This window comes from Muscardinus avellanarius (genome assembly GCF_963383645.1).
Source record: "Muscardinus avellanarius genome assembly, chromosome: 9".
In the NCBI taxonomy this organism is placed as follows: domain Eukaryota; kingdom Metazoa; phylum Chordata; class Mammalia; order Rodentia; family Gliridae; genus Muscardinus; species Muscardinus avellanarius.
In genome coordinates this window covers 58,429,820-58,456,318 of record NC_137795.1, presented here as the reverse complement: position 1 = coordinate 58,456,318, position 26,499 = coordinate 58,429,820, and the positions used below count along the sequence as shown (strand labels likewise).

The 26,499-nt window shown below is 36.0% G+C and overlaps 1 protein-coding gene across 1 annotated transcript in view; it reads left to right on the top strand.

The window, feature by feature from the left end:
• The window catches only part of ELAPOR2 (endosome-lysosome associated apoptosis and autophagy regulator family member 2), a gene marked incomplete at both ends in the record, with an annotated part of 173,203 nt that overhangs the window by 106,657 nt on the left and 40,047 nt on the right, over positions 1-26,499 (top strand). The window contains 8 exons of the mRNA XM_080700830.1: positions 2,797-2,992; positions 6,306-6,453; positions 10,297-10,383; positions 12,894-12,999; positions 14,478-14,630; positions 15,191-15,279; positions 23,210-23,390; positions 23,929-24,057. Of these exons, the coding sequence (XP_080556956.1) occupies positions 2,797-2,992; positions 6,306-6,453; positions 10,297-10,383; positions 12,894-12,999; positions 14,478-14,630; positions 15,191-15,279; positions 23,210-23,390; positions 23,929-24,057 (1,089 nt within the window). The remainder of the gene's footprint in view (positions 1-2,796; positions 2,993-6,305; positions 6,454-10,296; positions 10,384-12,893; positions 13,000-14,477; positions 14,631-15,190; positions 15,280-23,209; positions 23,391-23,928; positions 24,058-26,499) is intronic.

Sequence of the window (26,499 nt, the reverse complement as noted above, 5' to 3'; positions counted from 1 at the left end):
TCATCTTCTAAACATCCCTTTTGTGCTGTATTTAGTTGTCATGATATTAGCATATATATATTCATATATATATGTATATATATATATGCGTGTGTGTGTGTGTGTGTGTGTGTGTGTGTATGTGTGTGTTTCTCCTGTACATGCCAGCCACAGCTCTTCAAGTATAGCACTATAGTGTCAGTTAGTGATCCCAAGTACAGAGAGACTGAGATGTGCTTTTGGGAGAAAATATATCATATGAACATTGTCCAGACATGAATTACAGTGCTATTCTCTGTACATTCAATGTTAATAAATCAACAATATATACTATATAGTATAAAAACTATCTTTAGACAGAAATAGACAAGGTTAGGTGTTAATTAGTTGACAGAGATTTTGTGACTAGAGGCTGTCAGAAACCTAACCTTGACTTTCCACTAGGAGCCATGACTCAGCATTCACTAATTTAGTGTTCCCAGAAACTTTATAGAACTTATAAGAATGACAATAATTTACTGTGTCTGTAAAGTACAAGGCACGGCACTTAGTATATAAAAAACTCAATGCATTTATTTTACACTTTATGTCTGTTTTCCTTCTGATCCGTAGAAGTATTTTTAAAAGAGATGAGAACATTCTTTATTATTTGAAAGGACAGTGAACAATCTGATATAACATCATTGTGTTTAAAAGACAAGTTACGACCAGGCGTGGTGGCGCACGCTTGTAATCCTCGTGCTTGAGAGGCAGAGACGGGAGGATCGTGTAGGTTCGAAGCCAGCTGTGCTGGCTTAAGAGACCCTGTTTCCAAATAAAAAAGTATAAAAATAGGTCTGGGATTGTAGCCCGGAGGTAGAAGGGTTTCCAGGAACCCCAGTACCACCAAAAAAATAAAAAATAAAAAAATACAAGATATACAATCACAATGTTATCTTTAGCTTTAATAGCCCCTTATAAGAAGATATCATAAAATATTCTTATTAGTTAAGCAGAAAGTTCAATTTTGGGCCCCAGAATAAACTCTTTTTCAGGAAAATTTTATTTCATCAAAACATAAATATTTTCAGCTTTGTGGGTGAACTATGTGTCTGTTGCAAATATTCAACTCTGCTATTAGGGTATGAAAGGAGTCATAGACAATATGAATGATTGTGGCTCTATTTCAGTAAAGTTTTGTAAAAACAGGTAGTAAGCCAGATTTGGTCTATGGATTATAGTTTGCTAATATTCGATTTAGTATAATGTTGACTCTAACTTTATGATGTTACATATTTTTAGTTTGCTAGAAAACCCAGAAACCATTAAACCTAAAAAAACATTTTCCCCTATAACTGGATTTTTCTCCTGGTTGTCCTGACAGTGGTAACAATATTATGTGGTAAACACTTGTTATATGCCACATAATGTAACTTTATACTGTATTTCATTGTCTTAGCATAGGCCTATGAGGCAGCTACTGTGATAATTTTCTCATATATTAGGGTTAGAATCCAAGGCCTAGAAAGGTGAACTCACAAAATTAGGAAGGGTTTATAACTTGTTCCCAAGATAGTCTCTTCCATCTACAGAATAATTTTGACCATGTAGCCAGCTTGCAATATTCTTTGCCTAACTTTTTCATATTTTCTAATGCTTTACTTTGGGGATGTTGATTTGAATGCTAAAAGTTCACTCACTGCACAGCACTGTTAAGTATTTTAAAGAAAAGCAATATGTTAATTCAGTAGATAAGAGGATGAATGTGGGGTTTGACTTTAATTCTTTAATTAGCTTGTGTTCATCTCTGACTGAGTTTCCCAATGTTTGCTAGAGGAGGAGTCTATTTCAACACCAGGCTTTGAGGCTTCACTCTCTGCTGGGAGATTTGTTTCTCTTCATCAGATAATTCGGACATTTTATTTTGTTCTTGTTTCTTTAATGTTCTGATTAAAGGATTAGAAGGCTCTTTTTTTAGGTTGAGCCACTAATACCACCCTGTCCAGAGCCATACACTTTGGGGACATTGATTTGCATTTGTTGAATGCATAATAACTTAGCAGCAAAACTACTTTTTTTTCCTGTTTCTCTGTTGGCTGTTCTTCACATGGCCCCTGTCTTTTGTCTCTGCATACAGTTTTCACAGTGAGCAAAGAACTTGATGTCAGAAATAAGATGTATGTTGTGGAAATGACTATATTGGAACTGTAAATATTGAAAAAAGTAGACTGAAGGTTTCAGAATGGAAAAAACTTGTTCAGCCATCACACTGCCCTCCAAAGCCCCCTTATATTTAGGTTTCATTCACTAGATCAACATTTTACTTGGATGTTTTACTTGTGTCAGATGTAACTAGGAATCCCAAAATAATGACCTTTGTTTACTTGAAGCTCAAAGTCATATGGCCCTGCAAAGGTCTCTCTCTCTGTTAGGGCTTAAATAAAGGTTTTTATGGAAACTGCACTGTAGGGACAGGGAGGGAGGTGCAACTGACTGCCAGGTGTAGGTGGGGACGCTGGGTGGTCTATCTGAGACAGGGATGGAAGTTTTCCAGAGAGAGAAAATCAATTGACCAACATATCTGGCAAAGAAGACCCAATAGCAAGAGGGAGGATGAAGTATTTGGGGCATGATGTGCATTTTGTTATGATTTAAAAGAGGGTGGGGCAAGGGCTGAGCTAGGTGAAATAGGTTGAGGTTAGACTGTGAAATGCAGACTTTATTTAAAGTGTTCCATGATCAGAGTTTTATAAAAGTAATTCTGGCGACAGTGTGAAGGGGAGAAAGCTAATGGGGAAGGCCAGTGACTAATGGTTTGCATATTCTTCTGCCTTCCAGCTTTCTCCTGTGCGTCTGGAGAGTATCTAGAGATGAAGAACCAGGTATGCAGTAAGTGTGCCGAAGGCACCTACTCCTTGGGCAGTGGCATCAAATTTGATGAATGGGATGAATTGCCATCAGGATTTTCCAACGTTGCAACATTCATGGACACTGTGGTGGGTCCTTCTGACAGCAGGCCAGACGGCTGTAACAAGTAAGAATCCAAAGAAGCCTTTGGATCTTGAACAATACCTGAGAAGGATGTAGTTGCTCTTCTTTCAGACAAAAGTTGAAGATAATCTCAGAATTGATGGGGGCTATAGATAAGCTAACTGCAAAAAGCCATATTTTTTAACAGTCATGAATAGTATAGCTAAATTTTCATCAACAATTGCCCTCAGGATATAATACATAGTATATGAAAAAATGCAATAAAGCTATTAGAAAAAATTTCAGTTATAACTTACTTAAGTCAGGTATTTCGATTAACCTTTCTCTATTTTTTAATGGGCATATTCAGAGATTTTTTTTATCTTTTTAACTTTCATTTAGATTGATTATCTCTTACAAGAGGGAGTGGTTTAAGTAACTAACATGGAAAGTTCCTTTGCTTAACCTCTAGGATATTATTAGCAATGCCCATGACAATGTTAGAGAAATGTTAATTGTTTTGAAAAAATAAAGAAAAATATTTCTCTTTGGAGTATCTTCCTTCCTGTTTTCTTGTATTGAATATGCAACATTTCCTTTAGTTTAGCTATGTTTAGGAGAATTAAACTTCAGGCCCCTGACTAACCTCTACCAAGAGTGGTCCCTCAGGAACCCAACACATACTTCTCAGTACTCTGGCACTGGCAATATTCTAAGGATGCTGGGGAATTATTTAGTCATTCTCAATGATGAGTTTCTTCCCTTGCCTACCTTTGCCTTTTCTTTCTCTTCTTTCCTCCTCCCCCTTCCTCCTCCTCCTCCTTCCTCCTCCTTTCCCTCCTCTTCCTCCTCCTCCTTTCCCTCCTCCTCCTCCTCCTCCTCCTCCTCCTCCTCCTCCTCCTCCTCCTCCTCCTTCTTCTTCTTCTTCTTCTTCTTCTTTCTCTCTCTCTCTCTCTCTCTCTCTCTCTCTCTCTCTCTCTCTGCCAAGAAACAAGAAACAGGGATTTCTTTATTTACTTTGCTGTTAATGAGATTGTTATTCTTTTTTAAATTAAATTTGATTTTTTGAGTTACTGGGAATTGAACTTAGAGGCATTCTACTTTCGAGCTACACCCTCAGCACTATTTCTTATTCTTTATTTTTGAAATAGGGTCTCACTAAGTGATGGAGCATCTCATTAAGTATCTCAGGCTGGCCACAAACCTAGGATCCTCCTATCTTAGCCTTCCAAGTACTGGGAATACAAGTGTGCGCCATCATGCTTGACTGAAGTTATTATTCTAAGTGTGTGTCTTAATCTATTTTCTTTCCTATAAAAAACACATCAAAACAGGTAAATTTCTAAATAAAAAAGGCTAATTTATTTTATAGTTCTGGAGGTCCAAGAGTATGTCACTGGCATCTGCTTGGTTTCTGATGAGGGCTTCATTCAACCTAAATTTATGACACAAATGAAAGTATAGGCTACTGCATGCAAAGAAAGAAAATGGGATAAATTTCTGATATAAAGAAAAAGCATTAATTGATTCATGAGGGCTCAGCTTCCAGGACCCAACACTTAAAATGCCACTATTTTTCACACTGGCAGTTAATTTCAACATTGACATGTTAGGAACCAACCATATTCAAATTATAGTGCTGTATATGTGCACACACTGTATGATTTAAATTGAATAATTCCTTAGAGTAAGGTGCTAGTGGAATATTATGGGACCTCTGATCTTTGATTTGGCAGGTAGAAGATATTGATATGGCTTCTTTTTCTACTTGGAGTAGCTTTATATTAGTCTACTTTTTCATTGCTGTGACTTAAAGACCTCACAAGACCAACTTAAAGGAGGAAAGGTTTATTTGGATCATGGTTTCAGAGGTTCAGTCCATAGTCAGCTGGCTCCAAAGCAGAAACATCTTGGCAGCAGGGTATGGCAGAAGAAGGTTGAGTAATGGTAGCACGGAAGCAGAAAGAGCTGGGGAAAAGGACCAGGGACAGATATAATCCCCAAGAATCCCCATCCATGGCCTATCTACTCCAGTCACATTGTGCCTGCCTACTATTACCACCCAGTACATCATTGAAATTATCAATCCATCAATAGATTTATACACTGATGGAATTAAAACCCTGATTTAATTATTTCATCTCTGAATGCTTTTACATTACCAATACATGGGATTTTCCAGGGGCATTTTATATCCAAACTATAACAAGTTTACTCATCAAAGAAATTCAGTGATAAGCAGAAGATATTTTTTCTTAAGTAAATTTTAGTCCAATATTGCCATGTTTTTTTCCTTCCTCCTTCCTTTTTTTCCATCTGCCTGATCTTAAATTCTCTTTACTCAGTTTTAATTGGAGTCATACAGGAAGTTTGATTATTTAGCCAAAAGAATAGTTTGTTTATTATAGGCATGAATTTTAAATGGATATTATTATGTATTATGTACTGTATATTATACCCACACACTGTATGCATTTGTGATTTTGTCTTCAATGTATGCCTTTGCCTTTTAATTTTCTTAATGATGTTCTTTGATGACCTGAAGTTTAACATTTGAAAAAAACTACAATCAATTTTTTTCTGTTAGTGCGTTTTGTGTCTTAGGATAACTTTGCTAACTCTAGGTCGTGAAGGCTAGAAATTGCTATATGCATTCCTATCTTAGTATAGTTAACAGTTACTTTTTTCATAAAGTTGACTTTTACAACAGTATATCTACATTTATACTTCATCTTTGTGCTGCTATTGGCTGCTGTTGTATATTTAAAAATATATAACAAACCCTGCAATGCAGTGTTATCCATTTAAAATAATCAGTTGTTTTTTTAAAAAAAACTTAAAAAAGATTTAGCAACTTGAAAACAAACTCAATTATTGATGAGCTTTATTTTTATGGCACATGACTCCCTGAAAAAATTAAGAGATAAAAATACAGCTTCATATGTTAATCCAAATATTTATTATTACTCGTATTTCTTTCTATAGATCTTGTGTGTGTGTGTGTGTGTGTGTTTGTGTGTGTGTGTGTGTGTGTGCGCACTTATCAATAAACATCAGATGTTGTTTGAAAGAATAATTCCACGTAAGGCTACTAGAAGTAGTGGTTATCTACTTGGTGATGCTATTTTGGTAAAAAAGAGCAGTTTCATAGCAAATTGATCACATAACTTAACCTTACAAATATTTAGGAAGTCAGGTGTCATAAAAATTAAACCTCTATTCAGCATTGGATCTGGCCTTTAACTTGCAGAAAAGCTTCTGTTATGTTTTTATTATGCTTCATTGACAGAACTACTTTTAAATCTGGGTTATAGAACTGTGACCAAAATTGGTTTCTCTATGCTAATATAAAATGCCTCTTGGTTTTGTTTCTGTAGCTCTTCTTGGATTCCTCGTGGAAACTACATAGAGTCTAATCGCGATGACTGCACGGTGTCTTTGATTTATGCTGTACATCTTAAGAAGTCAGGATATGTCTTCTTTGAGTACCAGTACGTCGACAACAACATCTTCTTTGAGTTCTTTGTAAGGCCTTTTACATTCTGGAGTTTATGTTTTAGATACATTCATGTTAATTTCCCTTGATCTGTTGTTCCATTCCACTTTATGCTTTCTTAACTTTTTCTGTGTTAAGTGAAACTTTTAATATTAAAATATCACAAAGTTTTCTACAGTATTTTATTTTATTTTCTAGTTGAAATTGTTTCTTTGCTTTTGAGTCCTCAGATTTTTTTTTATTTTTTATTTTTGTACTAGGGATGGAACCCAGGGGCATTCTACCTCCAAGCTATGCCCGCAACCCTTTTCTTTTAATTCTTTATTTTGAAACAGGGTCTCACTAAGTTGCAGGTGTCACTAAGTAGTTGAGGCTGTCCATGAACCACAATCCTCTGGTCTCAGCCTCCCAAATGCTGGGATTACAAGTGTGTGCCACCACACCCAGCTACACGGGCTTATTTTACTTCAAGTTATGTTCGTTAGGTGACCATTTGCTTTAGACTGTGTGGTATTTCCCTCAGGATGTGTTTAACAGCTGCAAATGCTATTTTGTTAAAAATACATTTTCCCATTTTTAACTTTTACTTAAAATATTTTTTTCCTCTTTGCAATTTCAGATATATTTTACTGACTAGAATTACTTAAATGTTTTCATGACAATTTCAAAAGCAGAAGTGACTGTATGTTTTTACTTCTGTGAATTTTGTACAGTCTAAAGGATCTATGGATGGGATACTTTGCATACATGAGATTAAATCATATTATAGATTATAGGATAAAATAATAGACTAACATAAAAACCACCAAAGAAGCCAGTTGTGGTCGTGCATGCTTGTAATCCAGCATTTGGGAGGCTGAGACAGGAGAATCGCAGTTCATAGACAGCCTCAGCTACTTAAAGGAGGCCCTTTGTAACTCAGTGAGATCCTGTTTCAAAATAAAGAATAAAATATAGAGCCGGCATTATAGCTCAGAAGTAGAAAGCCCCGGGGTTCCATCCCCATTACTGCAAAAAAAAAAAAAAGAAAAAAGAAAAAAAAAAACCCAGTAAAGTTATATAGCTATTTTATGTGAACTGTACTTCATCTAGCAAATATTTATTGTGACACTGATTCAAATGTTTGAGACAATGTTTTTGAATAGAGTATAGTGTGTGTTGTGATAGCAAATAGGAATATACTTTGAAAATGTTTCTGTGGTTCAGATTTTAGGAACAGATGCATTAACAATTCAAAAACAAATTTGTATTGCCCTGGGTAATGGGAAATTCTAAATTAATATTTTGGAGGTTAGAGAGATTTTCCAGAAAAGTGTGAGCCTAAGATTTAATGCCAGGAAATTCTGGCTCTAATCTTATCTTTATATGTGAAATTGGTGTTGTTGAGCAATGAAGTTAACTTCCTGGCCCTCAGCATTCCCTTCTGCAAAGTGCTATGTGAATAGACATTTTTTTAAGGAGCCTCTTAGTACTAATATCCTTTGAAAAGTTTAAGGTGTTAGGCAGTGTTTAAACAGTGTGTGTGTGTGTGTGTGTGTGTGTGTGTGTGTGTGTGTTACTGGAGAGTGAACTCAGGGGCATTCTACTTCCAAGTTACACTCCCAGACTGACTGACTGACTGACTGACTGACTGACTGACTGATTTATTTATTTATTTATTTATTTATTTATTTATTTATTTATTTATTTATGGTACTGGGGTTCCTGGAAACCCTCCTACCTCTGGGCTACACTCCCAGACCTATTTTTATATTTTTTTATTTGGAAATAGGGTCTCTTAAGTCAGCAAGGTTGGCTTCAAACCTGTGTGATCCTCCTGTCTCTGCCTCCCAAGCGTGGGGATTACAAACTTGCATCACCAGCCCGGCTCCTTTTTATTTTTGTTTAGAAACGGGATCTCTCTACATTGCTGAGAGCTTTGCTAAGTTGCCAAGGCTGACTTCAAACCTGCAATCTTTTTGTCTCAGCTTACCAAGAACTAGAATAACAGGCATGCACCACCATGCCTGGCTCAAACAATTTTACTTAATTTTTTTTTTTTTTTTTTTTTTTTTTTTGGTGGTACTGGGGTTTCTGGAAGCCCTTCTACCTCTGGGCTCCACTCCCAGACCTATTTTATACTTTTTATTTGGAAACAGGGTCTCTTAAGCCAGCGCTGCTGGTTTCGAACCTGCACCATCCTCCTGTCTCCACCTCCCAAGCGTGGGGATTACAGTGTGCACCACCATGCCCGGCGCTTTTAAAAATATTTTCATTGGTGCATTGTCGTCTCACATCATAATGTGGTTCATAGTGATAGTGATATGCACGCACACAACACTTGGTGAGTTTTCTTTTTAAGGTATGTTTTGTTTTCAAAACATATTTCTTGGGGCATTTCAACAGGATCGCCAAAATTAAAACAGAGTTAAGAAACAAATGGCTATCTAATTGTTAGAAGAGCATTTACTTTTGAATTGCCCAATAAGTCCCTTGAGAGCTGTCAGTAAGAGTGCTCTTTGAGGTTCTTTCCCTACTTCCTTTCAATGATGTCTCTGTTTTTCTGGTTTTAGTCTGAAAGGGGATGGGAAATCTATGCTCCTTTAATTGATGTTTTAGCTCTGTAGGCTGCAAGTTATTGACTTCCAGGATTAACTTTTCACATCAACATACTTATGATTAATAGGAAGTGTTTGAAGGCTGAAAGATATAGGTGTGCTGTGAGAATTGTACATGTGAACATTACATAGGTCAAAGCAACAAACTATTTAGTTTCAGAATTATATGGGACTTTCATTCATTCTGACCAAATTTAAAAATGATGAAACCCAAACCTAGAAAGAATAAGTAATTGGATCGAGATGATATCTTTACTAGTTTTAGAAAGAGTAATGGAACTCAGGTCTCCAGAATGAGAGTAAAATGTCGCAGTGGCACACAATGTCTACCTCCAACTCTAGATGAGTTCTCAGCTTGTTTCCACATTAGCCATCAAAGGTAAACACAGGAACATTAAAATGGTCATGCTCACCACATAAATATAACATAAAAAATCAATTAAAATATATATTCTCTGGTATTTGGATGGGAAAAGGATCTATATTTTAGTAAGTCTTTAGAAAATATTTTTATAGAGAACATTTTAATGTTTGTAAATTGGTCAAGAGGAAGAGTAAAGCAGAAAAATAATCTAGAAAGCCATTTCTTTTGACAGAAGTATGAACAATAAGATCCTATTTTAATTCTATTCTGTTGCTGATTATTTTGCAATACTGGAAAGATGGACTAACTTTGGATGCCTTTGTGTTCTTCTCAGACTCAGAGTAGTGCCCTAATCCCTAGGCATTTTTGAAGAATTACTTGGAAAGGACAAGGTGTTTGGTGTTAAAGATATTATCTGTAGTCGTTTGAATTGATACAGCAAATAATTAACATTTACCTCCAAATAAAAATTATTTTGATTTTAGCCATGGCCACTTACTTATATATTAAGTCCTGGGGAATTGAATACAAAGCAGGCATTGTTAATTAACTTAAAATTTCACTGCCAGAAATGGAAAAATCAACTTTTTTTTTATACTGTTGGACTTGCATGGTGAATGTAAACTGTTAAAACATGTAGATTGGTTAGATTTTTTGGAGTGACTTGCAGTGATAATTTTTCTTCCTCTCTTTCCTTAAAGGGCTAGGTTTTTTTTTTTGGTTTTTGTTATGATCATGGGATGGTTTACTTAGAACCACTTGCTCGTGCAGTTGTCAGTTTGCGAATTCCTTAGGGTCGTTGTTTAGTACATATCCAGAAGCATTCTTACAGCCTGTGATGGGCATGATGTGAATTTAATGAAAGACATTATTGCAGAAGCTCCACTGAGCCCCTTGTGTTTCACCAACAGATTCAAAACGATCAGTGCCAGGAGATGGACTCCACCACGGACAAGTGGGTGAAGCTCACAGACAATGGAGAATGGGGCTCCCATTCTGTAAGCCTCTTTTTGTTTTCCCTTCTTCCTCCCACCAACTCTGTTTGCCTTATTCCTTTGTCCTTTTCTGAGTATTTGTGGTAAGAAAATAAAAAGAACAAAACTATTAAGATAATTTTCATCAAGGGAATAAATTGCCCCTAAGTTTCATGAATGAAGATTCTTGTTTTGAGTTTGTTTCCCCATCTTTTCCCTCTTCCTTGTAGTCCCATCTCACCGTATTCAAGTATTCCAACTTCTTTCCCTTTGAAAGGGACATCAACAAGAAAGAAAGCTATCCAAGCTAAAACATTTACAGAGTCTGAGTATGTAAATATGACTACTAAAAGTGCCTGTCACATACAATAGAGCCACTTGAAAGATCTTTGAATTCTTTTTATCCAACTTTCTCTGCAGTATTCCCAACAAAGCTTGTTTTTTGGGGGCACAGTGCTGTCTCCATGTTGGATGGCTCTGATTTTTACAAAATTTACCGATGTTTGGAGCTTCAACCTACTTCCTTTGTATTTGGACATCCATTGATTGAATAGCTACCCCTTCAGGTGACATCAAGTACAATGATTATCTGCTTTTTCAGGGAGCATCTCTTTAAATGCTCAAAGGCAGGATTATCAGATAACATAATTTGGTGACTCTGCTGTTATTTGAGGCACTGTCCCCTTGGAATATGACATAGATTTAAAATCTAGTTCTGGCTTATGGTTATGTTTCTTAACATGATTTTCCTTGTCTCTTTGCGTGTGCTTTGCTTCATGGGAACAGTCTTGCCGGATTCAGTGAGATGATGTATGGGAAGTGCATCCTGTGGGGCCTGCAGTGTAGCTTGAGTTCTGTTTCAATAAATGACCAAACCTCCTTGCCTCTGGTTGTAGCAATTGCTTCATCCTTGAGTGATTAACACACTATACTCGTTCAGAGGTTTTTTTCTTTAATCTGAAGGCTTGAAAGTAACATTAGTACTACTTAAGACCCATTGACCTATGTATTCGGTCAGCCGGGCTTTGAAAGTACAAGTAGTCCTTGGCAACAGATGTGCTTACTCCCTTTGCTTTGAGGACTTAATACAAGAAGTGCTGAATGCACTATTTCTCCAGATTGTTGGCATGATGAGGTAGCTGGGTAGGTTTTAATTTTATATATTTTGAGCCTGACCAGTCAAAGATTGCATAGAAAAATAAAGGTGCCAAATGAGAAAGCCAGGAACTCTTAAAATTGCTTCGTTTACCTGTATCAGCATGACATTTACTAGATAATTAGATTCATAATTAGAAAAATTTTATAGTGGCAAAGGAATAAAATATAAGACAGTATCATTTAAGTTCATTTGACTTATCAGGAGTTATCGTACAAGAACAGTCTTCTAGATGTTGTTGTAATGTTTGTTAAATAATCTCGTGTGTGTGTGTGTGTGTGTGTGTGTGTGTGTACATGCTCACATGCGTGCATGCACACATATACTGGGAATTGAGCACAAGAGTGCTCTACCACTCAGCTACACCCCCAGCCCTTTTTATTTTTTTAATTTAAGACAGGGTCTTGCTAAATTGCTGAGGGTCTCATTAAGATGTGGAGGCTGGCCTTGCAGTTGGAATCTTCTACCTCAGATTCCTGAGTAGTTGTGATTACTGGTGTTTATTAGATAATTTTTTAAAAGATGCTACATTAAGCCATTTTCCTGTTGTTCTAAAAATACCCATGTCCAGGTACTTTATAAAGAAAAGGGTTTATTTAGTTCAGAGATTTGGAGATTCAAGAGCATGGCACCAGCATCGTCTCAGCTCTAGTGAGGGCCTCATGAAGAATGGTATCACAGTGGTTGAGTCTCTGCAACAGCTGCCACTTGGTAAATCAGAAGCCAGAGAGCCAGGGGACATCCAGGCTTGTGCTTTGATAACAGCACATTTCTGCAAAAAATAACTTACTCTATGAGACCAGCATGAACCTCTTTCTAGGGCAGGACTCCCAATGGCCTAACACCTCCCACTAGCCGACCTCTTAAGTTTCCCCACTTCTTAATATTTACTTATTTACTTCTAAGTTTCACCATCTCTTATCATGGCCACACTTGGGACCAAGCTTTTAACACACTCAGACCATATCCAAACCCTAGAAGAAGCAAACTCATTCTGTTGCCATTTTGTTTTCAGAGCTCAGAGATGTACTTTTGAATAGTAGTAGCCTATAAATATTTAGCTGGACGGAATGACTTTCACTCTTGAAAATGAACCCTTTTTAAATATAAACCAAGACTTCTTGCAGAGGATTTGAAAATAATTTTATCTTTTTGTTCATATTGGAAGGGCTCTGCTTTTTTCTGAGTATATTTTGTGTATTGGAAGACTGTTCTTTTCTTTTTCAAGAAAATGTTCACTTTAGCAGAGGTTAGGTCTGAATTAACAGGAGGCTTAAATTTGTTGGTTCTAAATTAATGGTGTTTCATTATAATGCATAGCAAAATGTATAAGGGAGTAGCTTTTAAGTGCAATTCGAAATTATGTTTCTTCTTACAGGTAATGCTAAAGTCAGGCACAAACATTCTATACTGGAGAACCACAGGCATCCTTATGGGTTCCAAGGCAGTCAAGCCCGTGCTGGTAAAAAATATCACAATTGAAGGTATTTCACAGTGTGCAGTTTTAGTAGTTGCCTATTCAGTTTTATAGCTAAAATATTTCTTAGAGTGTTGGTTTGGCTGGCTCAAGGGTTTATAGGACATTAATTAATATACTAAGGATTATACAGATCTAGTGATCCTGGTTATAGTTCCTGAAAATTTATTGATTATTTCATTGTTTACTTTTCCCTGTACCCTTAAACTTAATTACTTAACTGTGTAAATAGGTAAACACCATACAATTTTAGGTGTCTTTGAATAAAAAACGTTTCTCTGTGAATAGGAGTTTATTATTTCTTTAAGAAATACTCATTATGTTAGACACCAAGCTTATTCAGGAACCTGATAATCTAGTCACTACTATGTCCATAAAAATAATAATATAATAAACATCTTGACAGCCGGGCATGATGGTGTACACTTGTAATCCCAGCATTTGGAAGTCTGAGACAGGGGGAACCAGTTCACAGACAGTCTCAGCTACTTAGTGAGGCCCTTTAAAACTCAGTGAGACCCTGTTTCAAAATAAAGAATAAAAAATAGGGCTGGGGGTATATCTTGAATGCCCCTGGGTTCCATCCCCAGTAACACAAATAACACACACACACACACACACACACACACACACACACATCTTGACCTGCTTGTGTCCAAAACCTCTGTGCCTCTCTGAACCAGATGGATCATTTCTAGCCTAGTTGAACATCTGATAAACCCTGGCAGGGAGCCAGAATTTTTGTTGCACACGCATAATTCCAGTCCTTTGGAGGCTGAGACAGGAGGATCTCAGGTTTGAGACCAGCCTCAGAAATTTAGCAAGTCTCCCTCTGTTTCAAAACAAAACAAGTATAGGCATTGTAGCTTGGAGATAGAATGTACTTGGGTTCAATCCCCAGTACAAATCAATACACGCACGCACACGCGCGCGCGCGCGCGCACACACACACACACACACACACACACACACACACACACCCTGGTACGATTCATTCTTAATTAGGAATACTTTTAATTCAAGTAGTGATTATTAAAATTTGGCTTATATTTTGATATGTTCTAAATGCCCACGCTCCTGTGCTGTAAACATATTAGTTGTTGAGACACCTGCTGGCCAAGGTTGGAATGACAAATCAGAAGACAAGTCAAACTATTTCTAGGGTCTGTGAGGTCTCACCTGTGACAATAAACAGCAGAGGAAAAAGGGGACAGGAGTCACAGATATCAGAAAACAGTGGATGTATACATGGCATGGGACCTTACAGCTCATCCTATTTTAATCAGTTTATATGTTTATCCTGCCTCTATCAACTCTTGTTCAAGAGTGTTGTACAGACTGTATTTAATTCAGTATACGTCCCAGCTCCTTGCACACAATTAATGCCTTCTTGGTGCTGAATCTATGTACTAAAGGGCTTGGGTTGAGTTTAATATTTCTCTCTCATTGTTACTGTTGTGTGCCTGCTTCTTTGTTTCCGCACAGGGGTGGCATATACTTCAGAATGCTTCCCATGCAAACCAGGCACTTTTAGCAACAAACCAGGTTCATTCTACTGCCAAGTGTGTCCCAGAAACACCTATTCTGAGAAAGGAGCCAAAGAATGCATAAGGTGTAAAGAGGACTCCCAGTTTTCAGGTAGGGCTACTCCCAGTTTTCAGGTAGGGCTAGCATACACTCTTTTTTTTCTTTCTAAATCTGGGTTGGTTATAGATACATTCTATAAGCCAGGAAATATATGTTAGCAATGCTATGCCAGATGCCAAAACACCAAAGTGAATCAATATGAAATGGGGAGAGAATGACATCATATTTCCCCTTTCTGTATGACTTCCCCTTTGTCTATGATTTTCTTCTCTTCTGTACCCCCTAGGAAAGTGCTATGGGCATGTTTATATCAATGTAGCAAACTTTTTGCTTTGGAATGATTTACTGAAATAAAAATACCAAAATAAAAATTGTTCCAAATTTCCAGTATTCAGCGATAATGGAAGAAACCCAATATCTTCTGGGATAACATGATATGTTCCATGTATATCATAGGTATATTGTTCTAGGGTAAATTAAAATGTAGGCATTTATTTTCTTTAGATCTAGCTAGTTCTACCTCAATTGCTATGGCAAGGTTATTTTTAATTTTTTATTTTGATATTTTGCGGTTACAAAGGACCATTTTAAAATGCTTTTCTATGTTGCAGAAGAAGGATCCAGCGAGTGTACAGAGCGTCCACCCTGTACCACTAAAGACTATTTCCAGATCCACACCCCATGTGATGAAGACGGAAAGGTATCATCAGCATTCAGAAAGCTCCATTCCATGTTTATTCAACACGTTTCCTACTTGGATCACACTCTAGTTTGTTCATAAAAGAGATTTGATAGAGGAAACATTAAAGTTTCAGTGTTGAAGCCTGTGTTCCTAGCTTTGACTTTCAAATCTACTGCTTATTGGTTCTGCGCACAAAATTATTTGGTGTCTCTAAGCCTCAGCTTTTCATCTGTGAAAAGGATAAGATTAATAATCACATAAGTAAAATCTATATAGATTAGAACAAGAGAGACAAAATTAAGTGGTAAAAGTAATAATTTTTCTAATATCTATTATGTATTTTTCAAAGTTAGTAAAAACATAAATGTCATTACTTCAAATAATGAAAATTTGAAGTGTTGATATCAGCTGTTATTAGAACACATGAGATATTTAATATTTATGCCAGGGCCTGGCATAAAGTGAGTACTACATAAGTTACTAGTTTTATTAGCAGCTATATTATTTTCTGAAGTACCAATATAGTAAGAGCACAGCTTCAAAATGTATGCAGTTTACAAGATGAAAACATCTTGTAACTCCTATTTAATTATTTGGTTTTACAGTTGGTTTCATAAAAAAACACCTATGCAGCCATAGGCTAATTCAGTCATCACAGATTTCTGTGTAATTGCATTTAAAATGTGAAGTAATTACCATGTAAATGACATTTATCCAGAGAAAGAATGCCTACATATACTCTGTAGTTGACCAACTATCCTCTTAATTAAGGGATCAGCCTATACAAGCCTATCTTCCTGAAGATAAACTGAAATTAAAGTGATTGCAATTTGTTCCATGTATGTATATATTTGCATATTTTAAGTAATGACATTTATATTTTTACTAACTTTGGAAAATACATAATAGATGTTAGCAAAATTATTACTTTTACTCCTTACTTTTGTCTCTCTATGTTCTAATCTATATTGTTTTTACTCATGTGATTATTAATCTTACCCCTTAATTTTTTAAAAGTAGTACTCTTTTGAGTGCTTAAGACCAAGTACAATCAAGTTTAAATTAGTGGAAAATTTCAATAATAAGAAGTATAACTATTCTTATAATAAGACCAATGACTCAAACTAGTAGCTGTTAATTGATAAGGAACTATAAAATAAGGTCTGGATGTCCCTACAATAATGACTGACGAAGGATACTTCTGTATAGAAAACATATATAGAGAGGTGCCAATAAGATATATTGAAAATTAATTTGGTATAATATTTTTAGACGAACCTTTGTTATCTAAACTTGTCTTATTAATATATCAGGTAAAAGTAAATTTAGTTTATTCTATGTAATAATCATTAATTCAGTATTACTGGGGCTTAAATGAATAAGACCTTATATACATAAGGATTTATCTGAGTTAATATGAAAATATTAAAAAGCCATATTTTATTATGTCATTGACTAGTTTATGACATTGAATGAGTTCAATGTCAGTGAGCAGTGTGACAAAATCTAGTAAATCTGGTCATGCAGGAGAGCATTTTCTGATAGAGGGAGCAGGATGTAGAAGAGGATCATGGTATGTTTGAAGAACTGAAAGAATGTAAGTGGCAGAGATGTGAGGGTAGAAAGGGGATTGCATGAGATAAAACCAATAACAGGCTAGTGCTGAAAGGGCATAGTTTTATAGAGCCATATTAGGAGTTTTGGCCTCACTGAAATGTTCCTGATCCAAGAGTAATGTGCTATGTTTATATTTACACTTTGTATTGATCCCTTAGAGAGGGACAAGAGAAGATATGGGTAACCACTCAGAAAGCCCATGATGCCCTTCTCTGGATGTGAGAAGATGGAAGTAGGTGTTGGCAAATGGAATAAAGAAAAGGGCCCAGATTGAAGAAATAGGAAGTAAAATTTATAAGATGTGACAATTGTTGAGCTGTTAAATGTGTCTCAGTCAACGTTTTCACTGCCATTATCTAAAAAACTGACCGCTCAACTTAGAGGAAGGGAGACTTATTTGCTCATAGCTTTTGGAGATTTCAGAGTGTCAGTCCATGTCAGGCTGGAGTCTAGAGATCTCAGGGCATGGTGGGGGGAAGTAGATAGATGGAGGAAGCAACACTCTGTTCTATCATCATGGAGGTCAAGAGCAAGAGAGAGAATGGGAAAAAGAAACCTTAAGTAGTCCCCAAGGCTACACCTCCCGAGACCCCTCCTTAGTAGTCAGGCCCCACTTCCAATATTGCTACTTTGTTTCTGTGAGGGGTAGAGGGACATTCTAAATCCAAACCACTATAGTGAGAGAGTAATTTGTAAAAGATGGGTGGGTAAGGGTGCTCTTCGGTTAGAGAAAAATTTTGCAGGCAAAGAAGGAAAAACTATGATGGTAGTTTTGACTATGTTGTGAAACAGACCAAGTGGATGTATTGGAAAGGTAGTTGTATATCCCAGTCTGGAGCTCAGTTGAGCATTTGGGCTGGGTAGGTGTGAATTTGCTAGTATGAGGTGCTAAGTGTGGATTTGAGATTAGTTAGTAAGTAGCTGGTTAACAAAACCTTGGACTTGGGTAACATTTTGCAGGAAGAAAATGGAGTGAACCGAGGACTGAGCCAGTGCTAGGGAAGATGAACAGGGATGGCTACTTGAGGAAAGTGCTGGAGAAGTGGGAAGCAAACCAGTGGAATTACTATCATAGAATATTTCCAAAGGCAGGTACGATTAAAAAAGCTCAACACCAGCCTCACCTAGGTTGCTAAGGGTCAGCCTAGGTGAGGGCTGAAAAGTACCCATCCAATTGAGCAACATTGAAATGAATGGTGATTTAAAGGAAACTAAATTTAAAACATGGAAACTAGATTGAAGTAAAAGAAATGCAAAGGTTTGTCTTTTAACATACATAAGGAGGCATTCATTCATTCATCCAGTATATGGGGCATATAAGTATTGTGTGAGGGCCTGTATTGATACAGAGAAATAAACATGAACAGTTACTACTAATTGGAATTTTTTGCCTGCAGTCAGGTTTGGAAGGTCTCAAGGAGACAACTGTTCTCATATGATATTTCCTATGATTGATAGATGAAGTTTCGCAAATGTAGCTTATTTGTATAAAGCTTAATACATTCAAAACAGATGTTTAAAATAAAAGTATTAAAGAATATTTGTTTCTCAGAAATTATTCAGTGTATTATTATCCTAAGTAGAGAGATAATTTGAAATTTTATAGATGTTTTGTTGTAAAAGTATTTCTTAAAGCCTACTTCTTACATAAAATGAATTTTGGCCATGCAGGTATGAAGAAGCACCTGTGCAAATCCCATGCTTGAGGTGCCAACTCAAAGGAATGCTCACCAGTGATGCTGGGCAAGTGCTTCTCAAGAGAACATGTCTTTTAATGTTAGAAGGGCACTTAGTAGAATTTCTCATGATCTCCTCATGAATAAGAAAAGTTTAGAGATTATATGACCAAGTTCATAACTATATGTAAAGTCATATGTCTTATAAAACATATGAATCATAGCTTAATGTATTGCAAATAGGAATGTAGTACCACACATTTGCCTTAGGAACATGAATTCAACAATTATTTACACATATCCTAACTCATACAAAGAATATGTCAGGTAATTTACTTTCCACATTTTATTTAAGAATCATTAATTTCACAAAGACATTATTAGTGATATGTATGTTAAATTGTGAATTGATAAGACTGAGAAAAAATGCTTTAGAAAGCCCCAGTATTCTTTAACAAAGAGCTCCAGTTAGTAAAATCAAAATTTTTGTGTGAAGGAAAGTATCAGACATAAGAACATTTAAAAGAGAGAAAATATTTACTTGCAAGAAAGATTTTCAAGGGAATCCAAGATCTAGAAGACCTGACACACCAAATATAAAAATACTTCAGCTTTTTAAAGGGAAAGAAAGGCTCCAAGAATAAAAAAGATCCTTAGTTTTCAATCAAGCGGTACATGGCTGAAAACCATCAAGTCCCTCAATATCATATCCAGGAAGGTTGTCCTAAATCTCCTTGCAGAAGTCAAGGTGATAAGGTTGTTTTTGTTAGGTCATTAGCAATTTAGATAAAAGGCTTACAATTATATTTATTTTAGGTCCTAGAACTAACAGAGTACACATTGAGGTGGGTGTGTTGGTCTGTTTATCGTAAAGTTAAAAAGTCGTGAATTCCCTTTCTTCTTTTGGGTCCACATGTTTCCTTTGAATGGCAGCAAAGCATTGGTCTTGCTTTCACACTGTGATAATTATAATTTTTCTTAGTCATTAAATTTTAAATATTAACTTTTTCATAAATTAGGTGAGACTCAAATTGATGTAAAACTGAGGTCTGGGAAGAGGGCAGGAGTGTGTTGACTCATAACCTGGGAAGTCAAGACAGAGCAAAGTATTTTAGCAAAACTTTATCTTGCTCTTATTGACATTCTTGGTTTGACTTTAGTTCTTTCTCAAACAGTCTCTTTCTTGTGGTAGAAGATGCTCTGTCATTCTCACAGATTTTCATCCTAGGAGCACTGATCAAAATTTCAGAAAATACTCTGGTTCTTGAATCCCAGGTAATTCCAGACCAATTTTTCTGGAGTCCCATATAATAGTAATACCACTGGAAGTTATTATTTACATGTCTATAGGTATACTCTCTCTTCACATCCCTTGATATTTACATAGTGATCACAGGTTTGTTAGAATTTTTATGGCAAATCTATATAAAAGATGATGATGACTATGGTTGTTAAGCATTTAGAAAAAAGAGAGGGAAATAAGCACGTGAGAAGACAGAAATGTAGCAAAGTCTTCATAGAAAAGGAATTGAGGCCAGGCATGGTGGCACACACCTATAATCAAAGTATTTGGGGAGCTGAGACAGGAGGATCCCAGGCTCAAAGACATCCTTAGCAATGTTAGCAAGACTCGGCAATCAAGTAAGACCCTGTTTAAAACCAGAAAATAAAAAGGGTTCGAGGTGTAGCTTGGAGGTAGAATGCTCCTGGATTCAATCTCCAGCAAACACACACACACACACACACACACACACACACACACACACACACACACACAGAGGCAGTTGCTGATATGTAGTGTAGTTGGGTAGGCTGAGGACCTGATTAAAGCAGGTGTGATGATTAGTATGGCTTTGAAGGAGGGTCAAACACAACTTTGCAGAATGGTATGTGCAATTCAAGGCAGATAATGGAATACATAAAGTTCAGAGAGGCAGGGGGCCAATAGCCTGCTTGGCTGAGACCACCTGAACCAGAACATCCTGGAGCCCAAGGCAGTTAGAGTATGGCAACTGGCAGATCCTTTTATAGCATGCATAATTTATCTCAGAAAAGATCAGCCAACCATAAAGCGTTATTTGGGCAGTAGCTTTTGAAGGAAGAAAACAAGACTACCATGGGCAAATTTGGTCTCAAAAATTATCTTTTAGTCCACCAGATCTTGAAATTTATTTATTTATTTATTTATTTATTTATTTATTTATTTATTTATTATGGTACTGGGGATTCAACACAGAGGCATTCTGCCTCCAAGCTACACTCTTAGCTTTATTTTATTTATTTTGAAACAGGGTCTTACTAAGTTGCTGAGGCTGAGCTAAAACCTACAATCCTCCTGATTCAGTCTCCCAAGTACTGGGATTGCAAACATGTGCCACAATGCTTGTCTTGAATTTTATTTTTATATAAGAGTTGGCTTCCAATTGATTCCTCCTTGTGTTTTTTTAATGTACTTTTTCATGCTTAATATACATACATTTTCATTGTATCTCTTTTAATCTGGTAAATTTTACTCTGTTAGGGCTTTGATTTCATAAAAATAATTCCTAATTATATCTCAGCTTGCCAAAGACTGGATTATTGGTTTTATACCTGCACCATGAGCCATCTGGTATTAAATATAATTAATATTCATTATTATCATTCCCAGTGAGCTGAAGTTGAAAGCATCTGTCCTTATTAGAAAGGACAGAAGATCAATTCACCATGTGAGACAAGAGGCTTTGTAAACAAAACTTTTACTACAGAGCACTTGAAATTTGATTTCTAAGCATTTAAATGTTTAAAGGTAGTACTCGTTTTTAATCTCTAAAAATTTTGTTTGCTTGAATTGAGAATAATGTAGTTAGCTGACTTGCCAAATGTGTTTACATACTTTATTACTTTTATCCTTACCAAACTGACATTCCTTGACTGATGCTACTTTACCATTTACCAGTTGTGCATGACTTGTGGACAAGTTGTTTTAACAGCTTTAACCAGACTGTTTCCTCATTTATAAACAGAGGATAATAATATGTACCTCCCAAAGTGGTTGAGGAGATGACATGGTGGTGCATAGTTTTAACACCGCCCACCTACCCATTTGTTGGTACCAAGTATTACCAACAATGGAGTGGTTCATACATTTATATTAATGTTAAAATAAATTAAAAAGTTAGTGGATTGACTAGAATCTGTAATTTATTTCCTATACTTGTTAAGCCAGACTTTTAAAAAGCCAGACCCCCAAACATAATAATGTTTCCTTTCTTTAGATTTCTTTGAATTATAGATATAATGTCTAATTAAAATTTTTCAGCTATTTAGGGAGCTACAAGTGGAGTACCAGGATTTTACAGAGAGTAGAAAAGACATTTGAGTGAAGTGGTTGGTTACACTGTTTCATAATGTGAGTCATAAAATGAATGTGAATGTGGAAAAAGGAGTTATAATAAGAAAAATATTATTTTAATTATGTTGAGACATCTACCTTTAAACCACTTTCATAAGCATCCTTCTTCATATAAGGTAATCTCCCTTTCCATAACTCTTGAAAATAAAATTGAGTAGCCTAACAGGCTTACTATACATGATTTTCCATTAACTAGAAATAATGATAGAGAATTGCTCTGAATTTTGCTTTTTCAGCTTCCTATTGTAGATGTTGTTTGAAAGGAGAATGAATACTCTCAGCAGATTATTAGACATGTAAAAGGAATTCTTAGTCTTTTTAAAAAGCCCATTTAGTTTGAAGAGGTTGATTTATTTTTCTCTTTGCATTAGAAAAGCCTGTTTTTTGTATGGAATGTATCAGTTTTGCGGTAGAATAGCGAACCCACTTATTATTCTGGTTTCAAAGTGAGAATAATTGCTTTTATGATGATAGTTTTTGGGGTTTGTCTGAGCTATGACCATATTTTTCTATTTTGTTTTATGCAGGGGTGAATGCTTGTGTGTGATAGAGTGGTTTTAAAGGTTTATTCTCTTCCAGAGCACCCAAAACGGGGTCTAGAAGCCTCGGGAAAATTAGTTTAGCTCCAGAAAGCCTAACATCTGGTTATTGAAAAAGACTCAGAGAACTACTACTAATATGTATGAACTGTTAGGAAGGAAGTGTGAAGCTTTACTTATTCCTTTTGAAAAATAATCCTTTTCTTTTGTGGTCACTATGTGCAAAATATGATGATAAGTGCTGTGGCCAAAGGAAAGGAAGAGCAGTGGAAGTCTCAAATGGGAAAGATAAAAATCACTGCGTAGACACTGTCCAGAGGGATGCTCACCAAGTACTGTGTATGTGTACATCCCTGTCACTGTGAACTTTATTATGATGTGTGATTATAGTGTACCAACAAAAGTATATTAAAATAAAACTGTCAGTTAAATACTAGAGTGAATATGGGCAGTAATCATTCTATCTATATTTTTAAGAGGTATTTCATTATGAGGAGCATGCTATGCATGTATGTGTAAGGCTATCTGCAGTGTGGGGTAAAAGCAATTGCAAGTAATGATCATTTCTTCATCAAAAATATCTTTTTATTTTGTCACTAATGTTTTCAATTCTCTTCAGCTGGCCCTTCTTTTTGGCAACTTTTTGCACTTTTCCTAGCCTGTCAATTTAACATTTGTATTAGAAGCATGTTATATATATGGCCTGCTTGCTGTTTTTGCAGACACAGATAATGTACAAGTGGATAGAGCCCAAAATCTGCCAGGAGGATCTCACTGATGCGATTAGATTGCCCCCTTCTGGAGAAAAGAAGGATTGCCCGCCTTGCAACCCTGGATTTTATAACAATGGGTCATCTTCCTGTCATCCCTGCCCTCCTGGGATGTTTTCAGATGGAACAAAGGGTAGGATGTCAATGAGTCCATGAATTGGCCATTTGCAAAATAAACTTGTTGGATTACTGTGACCTTGCTCTCAATTGTTCTTATGGAAGAATTCTTCAGAAGACAATTTTCTTATTTCATTGAGACTGAAAGAGTTGTGAAATCTATCGCAATTTCGAGAACACAGAGGCTTATTTAACATATGAAGCTGTCTGTTTCAGTGGCATGTTATATAATACTCTTAATGGGATAACTGTTTGCCTTTGGAGATTGATAAAAAAATTCACCAAATAAGTATTTGAGGTGTGTATGGACACATATATTGCAAAGCAATAGACTCACAAAAATATCAGATATATATACACACAGATGTACATACTACATACAGGATTTTTTTTCAGATTGTTTTTGAAAAGTTCTTAATTTCTAAGGGAGTTTGTGGTCTAGTCTCTCTCCACTTCCCCCTTTGCTAGTTATAGTTCAGTGGTGTTTATAACAGAGAAAGACATCATCCAGAGGCAGTTTAATTGCAATTGTTCACCCCACCTGTCTTCTGCAGAATGTAGATCATGTCCAGCAGGAACAGAGCCAGCACTTGGATTTGAATATAAATGGTGGAATGTCCTTCCTGGCAACATGAAAACTTCCTGCTTCAATGTTGGGAATTCAAAGTGTGATGGAATGAATGGTGAGTTCTGAATCAGACTACTTGTGTTCTGGCAGCAGAAACACCATTCTTTCTCTGTCTCAGCTCTTTAAAACATACCCAGTGGGGGGAAAAAGGAACTTCAGTTCCTTTTTGGCTTATTTGGCTATGTGTCCATCTTCCATCCCTCAGATAAAAATAGTACACAGGCAGATGATCTTCCTATAAGAACATAAACTACAGTAAGTCCCCTTTTTCTGTGGCTTTGCTTTTTGCTGTTTTGATTACCTGCAGTCACTAGTGGTCTGAACCTATCAAATGGAAAGTTCCAGAAAGAAACAATTTGAAAGTTTTAAATTGAATACCATTCTGAGTAGCTGGTAAAATCTCATGCCATCCTGCTTTGTCCCACCAGGGATGTGGGTCATCCTTTTGTCCAACTATATTTGCCACCTGTCACTTAGCTGTAGATTTTTCTAGTGTATATATTACTACTACTACTATTATTATTATTATTATTATTATTATTATTATTATTATTATTTTGGTGGTACTGGGGTTCTTGGATGCCCTTCTAATTTAATTCCGGGCTATACTCCCAGACCTATTTTATTTTTGGAAACAGGGTCTCTTAAGCCAGCGCGGCTGGCTTCGAACCTGTGTGATCCTCCTGTCTTCGCCTCCCAAGCGCGGGATTACAAGCGTGAGCCACCACGCCCGGATTAGTGTATACATTATTAATAGGCCTTAAATGTAGTCTTACTGCCAATCTATGTTATTTTCTGATTTTTTTCACTTAGCATTGTTTTTTGATTCTTAATCTTCATCACATTAAAGCATTTTCCCATTAAAAATCCTTTCTACTTATAATACTAATGACAACAATATGTTATATGGTCACATCATAATTTTACTTAACCATAGCCCATTGTTGAAAATGTGTTTGTTCCTGTTTTTCACTCATAAATAACACTAAAATTAATATTTTTGGGTATAATTTCATTTTTATATCACATTATTACCTTGGTATAAATCCTCAGAAGTAGAATTATTGGATTGAAGAATAAGAAAAATTCTTGAAACAATTGCCAAATTGCTTTCTATAAAGTTTCCATATAAGGTCTACATAATATTTCATCCAATCAGTATAGCTAACTTAATTAAAGGTAAAAACAGTCAAAATGGTTAGAATGGATGTATGGGCCACAGGAAGTAAATCCTGTGGTATACGTGATTTGTTAAACTATGTAAATTAATTATATCTATCCAGAGCATAAAAAGTTAATTTAAGCCAGATCTACTGGCATGTGCCTGTAATCCCAGTATTAGGGCAGAAAATCAGATTCAAGGCTAGTCTCAACAATTAAGGGAGATTCTCAGCAACTTATCAAGACCTATTTTAAAATAAATAAATATAAACAAACAAACAAACACATAAGTAAATAAGTGGGTGGGAGTGTAGCTTGAAGGTAGGATGCCCATTGGTTCAGTCCCTAGTGCCAAAATCTATATATACTAATCTAGTCATTAACATATTGATGAAGTATTTTTACATAAAAATATTGCATAATAATATGAATTTGTAAAACCATGATACACTTAAATTCCTAGTACCACAAATAAAACAAAATCATGATATATATTATCTGTAATGGAGCTCAGTGATGTAAAATCATATATGCATTGAAAGGGACTGAAAAGAAACCTTTCACATTTTTAATTCTGGGGTTTTATGGGTGATTTTATATGTCATCTTTTAAGCTTTTTCAACTTTAAAATTTTATATATGCATTATGTATTATTTTAAAAATAAAAAATCTTCAAATATAAACTATATATAAAAGAGAGATGGAAAATGTGGGATTTACTCTTAGGGAAAAAGAAAAATACAGAATTGCACATAGCTTTACAAAACTTCATATTGACAAAGACTAGAAGGGAATATACAACTCAGTTTTTTTGCGATCAACATTTTTGTTGACACTGTTCTTTATAGTGTTGATAATTACAAATGGATGGCGATGACAACTGAAGCCCAGTAGAGGGCAGAGTTTCCTAGATTTGTACTCTAATTTACCTGACTTTCTGATCTCGGCTTTAACATTCTTGAGATATGTTCTGCAATACAGTGACCATTGGCCCCTGTGGCCTTGTGTACTTGAAATGTGGCTAGATGGTGCTAACCTCAGCTGATGGTGTAAAATGCATTCTTGCATATTCAAGAATTCAACATGAAAAAAAGTCTTTCTGGCTAAGTACTGTGGGTGTGTTAGATTCCTAGGGCTGCCGCAACACAGTGCTTATGACTGGATGGCATAAACCAATAGGATTTGTCTCTTACAGTTTGGGAGGCTAGAGTTAAGATCCATGTTCTCTGAAGCCTCGACAAGAAGATCCCTTCTTGCTTCTTGCAGATTCTGGTAGCCCCAGGTGTTCTGCTTTGGGCAGTATGACTACCAGCTCTGCCTCCCTCTGTGTCTGTGT